Genomic DNA, 6,756 nt, shown 5'->3' with positions numbered 1-6,756 from the left:
GTTTGGGCAATCAGTTGATACTTTCAGTTTGTGTCTTGATAGCTTCAGTTTAAGCACGGTAGCTTTCTACGCATTTAGGTAAATTCTTTAGAAACAAAATAACAAATTTTTTTAACATCAAAATCAAGATTGCAAACTTGAAATGTTCCGACAATATTTATAGTTGAAATTCCTCAACGATCGGATATTGTTTTTCAACAATCATATGTACTTGTTCCTGACGGAATGACCTTTTCACTATCAGCATCTTACACTATAATAAATTTCATTTAATTTCCCCTTAGCTTTTTCCGGCTTTAGCTCATATAGCCTCTAAAATTTGATAGACTTTGGACACTTCCGGAAAAACTATATCATATGGAGTTGATAGGATATTGGACTATTATATTTTAACATAAATGGCTTGAGTTCGACATACCATCCTCGATTTTCTCATATCTAACAGATTGAAGTGCGGTTGGACTTTAACGGTAACACTTATGAAATCACAAATGTTGCTGTCAGAAAGCAGATGATCTCTGAAGTTTGTGGCAAAAGTTGATAAAGTGCTGAACGATCATACTTGATCCAGTGACCAGAAAACCTGAAATTACAAACAAAAAATTGTTGGATTGTGAAACAACTCAATGATATCATTTGTCAATCACCAAAATTCAGGGTAATAAAAATATTCTAAAAAACATGGGTTTTTTTATTCTTATCTGGGCTGGAGTGTAAGGATTGAATATTTTGTGAAATACTCAGCAAGCGGGAGTCAATCGGGCATAGAAGCAACATAATATACATATATATAATCTGTTAAAGTTATGCGTAATAGATTATTCAGTTTAAATATAACAAATATATAAAATTTAGTTTTCATATTGTTTTTAATGAGATTGAGATTTAAACAATTTTAAAACTATATCAAAAGATATATATATTTAGAGGACAATGCACGTTCCAATATTTTACCGACCACAAAATTGTGTTAGGAAGAGAGTATCAGTCAAAATTCCCGAAAGCAATAAATCGCAAGAGAAATAACTACAAGAACACACGCTATTTATAGTAATTCATTCTCAATGTGAGAGTTACGTCCACTTGTCACCGATATTCACCTTCAGCATAAATATATTTCTCACATTAAAAATAAATTATATTCAATCCATATTTGATATTGAATCGAATCACTTCTCATCTCATTAACCAACATATTTATTAGAGTAGGTCTCTTGTGAGACGGTCTCACGAATCTTTATCTGTGAGACATGTCAATCCTACCGATATTCACAATAAAAAGTAATACTCTTAGCATAAAAAGTAATACTATTTCATGGATTACCCAAATAAGAGACCAATCTCACAAAATACTACCCGTGAAACCGTCTCACACAAGTTTTTTCCTATATGTGTTATCGGTTTGTATTCCATCAATATGTGTAATTCTGGAATGTTATCACCTTTCGGTTGGCAGAAAATATATTCACCTTTCAGTTGGCAGAAGATATGTTCATACATTGGTTCCATATTCAAAGAAATATATCAACCATTTTTACATTTGTTAAATAATAATATCACAAAAATTTCAGATTTAGAAGCTATAATTTTTTAAAAAAATTTAAAAAATATTTTCACATTAACTATAATATTTTTTTTTAGATTTATCAAAATCAAATCGTTTATGAGTTACTGAATAATAATATTGTTTCTAAATTTTCAATATATATCATTCATTAATAATCAATAACACGGCGATTTTGAAATTCAAGATGTTGATCACATTTAGTTTTACGTATTTAACCACAATCTTGCATGCTTGCATCAATTTGTGAGTGAAAAGAGTTTCTAGGAATTATAAAAACTACCATCTATGTGCATGCAGTCGATTTTTTTTTAAAATTTTTTTTAATTAATTATTATTTTAATTATATTAATCTATATTAAAATACGAATAATATCATAATTATAAAAATTGACGAGGAGTCATAATGCATGCAATCTGTGAAATTGGCCGTACCCAACTTACAAAAAAATTAGTCTCTTTTAGGAGTGGGTCTCATGTGAGACCGTCTCACGGATCATAATCTGTGAGACGGGTCAACCCTACTCATATTCACAATAAAAAGTAATACTCTTAGCATAAAAAGTAATACTTTTTCATGGGTGACCCTAATAAGAGATCCGTCTCACAAATACGACCCGTGAGACCGTCTCACACAAGTTTTTGCCTTCTTTTAGGCTAACATTTTACATAAGATAGAGATAGAGATAGAGATAGAGAGAGATATATTTCATATCTTATCTATACTATATATATTATCTCATATAGTTTAGGACACCTAGAATAATTAATTTTAGTGTCATGATGAACTTTTTAAAATACTAACAATATCCTTCTAAAATTATAAATTACTTTATTTTCTTTTAACAAAAAAATTAAAACTATTTTAGTAATTTGTATTTTTCTTTTATCACTATCATATATACTGTTCAAAAAATTTTAACCTACTAAAATATTTTCTTTAATCTTTATTCAAACTTTGGAATTTTTAAATGATTATATCATCTTTATTATAAAAAATATTAAATTATAAATTACATAAAAATGTAAAACAAAAATATCACATATATATATACACACACACACACACATAAAGCGTGCAAAAAAATCACTAATATTCAATAAACATCGAGTTCCAAGTACAGAGTATTTTAAAAAAATATATTATTAGAATTAATGCGTGTCATCTTAAGATTTTCTCATGTTAAGACGTAATATTGTTAAAAAGATCGCATTTGGAATTGCAGTCTAATCAATTAAAGATTGAAATAATAAAAAGAATAATTGTAAAGAAAATGAACAAAGAAATTTTTTTTTTTTATTAAAACACACGCGGAAAAGGAGATCGAACCCGAGGAGAGGAACCAATTAATCTGACAGATAAGACCATTGAATTACAAGTTCGATCTCGAAAATGGACAAAGAATTGAGGTGGCTAAAGTGGAGATTCGGGATGAATATATACTTGTATGGTGGAAAATGAGCCACGACTGAAACTACTTGGCATGGAAGGTTTATCGCCTGATATTTTTTGTATATGATATTACAGATTTTTTTTCAAGATATAACATAATATTAATTTTTGTGGACTTGATTATTATGCTATAAATAGACGCAAATCTGCATCATTTGTTAAATATTTCTTTCTATTACATATATAATACACACTGAAAAAATGGCTCAAATTTCAAAAGATATGGTTCGCCCAAAAGACAACTTTGCTCCAAGCCTATGGGGCGATCAGTTCTTGAAGTTTACATGTGATAATGAGGTAATTTGGTTCTCTCTCTTATGTTTTTTTTATAAGTGACAAGTACATGTATATATTATATTGTATTGTTAGTCTTAAGTTGTAATAATTGTCCATGTCAGAAAGAGAAATCGTAACGTGACGTTTGAATTATTATACTGTTTAAAATATTAGAGTTGCACAATAACCACTAACTATAACTTTTCGTAAAACGTCAAACGCTCAGTTCTGCCTAAAATTATAAACCGACAAGATACCGCAAAATTTCTGGTTGTAATATTAAATATCCAAAGTCAATAAATAACGTTTTGCATGGCTCTCTAAGTATGAAATTTAGGCTCCTTGATTTAATATTATCATATCAAAGGGTTCTTGTACAAAATTATCAGCTTAATCGAGCTTTACCTCACGACTTGAGCTTGTTTGGCGAGCTCGAGATCAATCTCGGAGAATTTTAGTCACGGACTTATTTGTAGGCATATAACATAAAATAAAATTAATATTTATATAATTTATAAAACATATACAAATAACTTTATTAATTTTGTATTTAAAACCAATAAAGCGCCCATAAACACGAACTGACCAGCTACATATTTTTATGTAGGAAAGACTGTAAATTTTATATTAACTTTTATAATATAATAATAATTAAATACTGAAATGGGATGAGTTTCACGTTAAGGGTATTTAATGCTCACATGCCCTGCTTTGGTAATTTTTAATTAGGTGTTAGCGAATAATCGATCCAAGTTAAGGGTAATTAATGCTCTCACATGCCCTGCTTTGAAATTGTTGATTAGGTATTAGCGAATGAAATCGAATCGAATCGAATCGAATATAGAGATTCATGGAAACAGCTCGAAAACATAAATCTATCAAATTAACAAGAAGAATAAGTACGTTCTTTGGGTTATTGTTAATACTAGTAGCATGGCAACTTATCGTTTTACCAAAGGTTTTAATTAGTATTAACGGTACAACTCTAATATTTTAAATTATACATCAGTTCATACACCATGTTTCGATTGATCTACCAAGAATATTCAATTATTACACATCAATAATTCATCTCCTGATAATTACATTCATTGCAGTCAATGTGAATCAAACACTTGTTGATGTGTATATATATATATATATATATATATATATATATATATATATATATATATATATATATATATATATATATATATATATATATAAATTACTAGGCAACTAAGGATTAGTTGATTAAATTTATGCAGATAACAGAAAAATATTCCAAGGAAATTGATTTGTTGAAAGATGAGGTGAAGATTAATTTGAAAAATCCAGAGAGTGAAATGGTGGACACCATGAATTTGATCGATAAACTCGAACGCCTAGGCATATCTTATCACTTTGAAGACGAAGTTGAACAAAAATTGGAGCAATATTTTGGTCTGAATACAAATTACGAAGATGAAGCCTATGACTTAAACACAGTTTCACTTCATTTTAGATTATTCAGGCAACATGGACTTCACTTAACTTCTGGTATGTGTCATTTACCTCTGTCATGTGTTTACATTCCTTTATAATATAAAAATAATAATAATTTCTCTCTTATAAAATTTACATAGAAAATGTTTCCCAATTTTACAAGAAATTGTTTACTTTCTTCATAGCATGGATGGGACGGAATGTGCCACAGTATTTAATCTTTATTAGGTAAAATTACAAAATTCGTTAATAATTTTTTTTATCTAAATCATTGGAAAATTTAGTTTGTCTTCGACCAATAAGTTTAAAGTTTTTACTTTTAGCCATTTTTCTTGGACATCTAATGTGACATCGGACTCGTTGGTAATGTACAACTCTGTGTCAATATATGATGTCACGTCGCTCACCAGCAGAAAACTATTTGAAAAGGAAAAATTGAACCAAGTTATTAGAGTTAGCCTGAAATTAAATGATTTAGATGATAAACAAGCAAATTAAAATACGCATACTAATGGGTTGTATTTTTATTGTCACGTCTTGATTATATCATGCAAACTCGAGCATTAGGAGGAGATCGGACAATTATCTTTAAAAGATATGACAATTCACTGCAAGAACTATTTATTGTAATCTATGTTTCGATCAGAAATTTTTAACAAATTCAGAGATAGCGCTGGAAAATTCGATGAGTCACTTAAAACTGATGTCAAGGGCTTGTTGAGCTTGTATGAAGCAGCACATTTGAGAAAGCACAATGAAGATATACTCGACGATGCACTTGTTTTCACAACTGAGTGTCTCAAGTCTATGGCCCCAAATCTCAAACCACCCCTCAAGAAACAAGTCGAACATGCCCTCATGCAACCGTTACATTTTGGGTATCAAAGATTTGAGTCATACCATTACATCTCTGTCTATGAAGATGATGAATATTCTAGAGATGAACCGCTTCTCCAGTTTGCCAAATTAGACTATAATGCAGTGCAAATGATGCATAAACAAGAACTCTGTGAACTCTCAAGGTAATGTTACTTTGTCGTCCATAAAGTAATGAGGAAAGTAATGAGAGTCATCTCACTTTTGAAGGGTAAATTTTTTCAGTTACATATAATCTATAAGTTTTGTCATCTTATAACATATTAAACATTTTGGTGATTGTGTTCTAGAGCTCAACGAGACTTGCATTTTAGTCGACATACATTTCGTTTACTTCTTCAATTCTTGTTATTTTACAGGTGGTGGAGAGAGCTTAACCTTTTGTCTAAACTTCCTTATGCTAGAGATAGACTTGTTGAGTGCTATTTTTGGACTGTGGGAACATATCATTTGCCTAGGTATTCTCGTGGTCGAGTCATGCTGGCGAAAATAATCAAAATGTTATCTTTAATCGATGATACATTTGATGCTTATGGTACAATTGAAGAACTAGAGGCCTTTACTATGGCAATTCGAAGGTAAAAGAAAGCACTAATAGCTCTAGTAAACATGAATTTATCTGCTTCATGTGGTCATATTGTCTATAGTTTTGAGTCATTTAACCACTTCTCATTGGTTGGCGAAAAGAGTTAATTTGAAATTGTCAACTATTCCACATGCTTTGATTGTTAATTTAACTGTTGCTTGTCTCAGGTGGGATTTTAAAGAGGCTGATCTACTACCGAAGTATATGAAACCACTCTATACCGCCATCTTGAAACTCTACGGAGAATTTAAGGAAGAATTAGCAACAGAAGAAAGATCTTATGTTGTAGATTATACCATAAATGCAGTATGAATTTTTCATTTCAAATGACTAAATAAATCATTTCTTCTTATCTAATCAGCATATAATCAACATGGATTTTGATACTATGTTATTTAGTTGAAAGAACAAGTGAGGAGCTACAATGTCGAGGCCAAGTGGTTTATTGAAGGTTATTCACCACCATTTTCCGAGTACCTTAGCAATGCTCTAACAACTGCCAGTTACCACTTTCTTTCGAATGGATCATTAAGG

The 6,756-nt window shown here is 30.1% G+C and overlaps 1 protein-coding gene across 1 annotated transcript; it reads left to right on the top strand.

The window, feature by feature from the left end:
• Positions 1-3,187: 3,187 nt before the first annotated feature.
• Positions 3,188-6,756, top strand: LOC140827428 (germacrene A synthase-like; the record flags this gene model as incomplete). Its single annotated transcript, XM_073190096.1, has 6 exons — positions 3,188-3,314; positions 4,544-4,814; positions 5,407-5,782; positions 5,996-6,214; positions 6,390-6,528; positions 6,622-6,756. Coding segments are annotated over exons 1-6 (1,236 nt in total), but the record flags the coding sequence as incomplete, so codon positions are not given.

This window comes from Primulina eburnea, chromosome 3 (assembly GCF_022965805.1).
Source record: "Primulina eburnea isolate SZY01 chromosome 3, ASM2296580v1, whole genome shotgun sequence".
In the NCBI taxonomy this organism is placed as follows: domain Eukaryota; kingdom Viridiplantae; phylum Streptophyta; class Magnoliopsida; order Lamiales; family Gesneriaceae; genus Primulina; species Primulina eburnea.
This window is presented reverse-complemented; position numbering and strand designations above follow the sequence as displayed.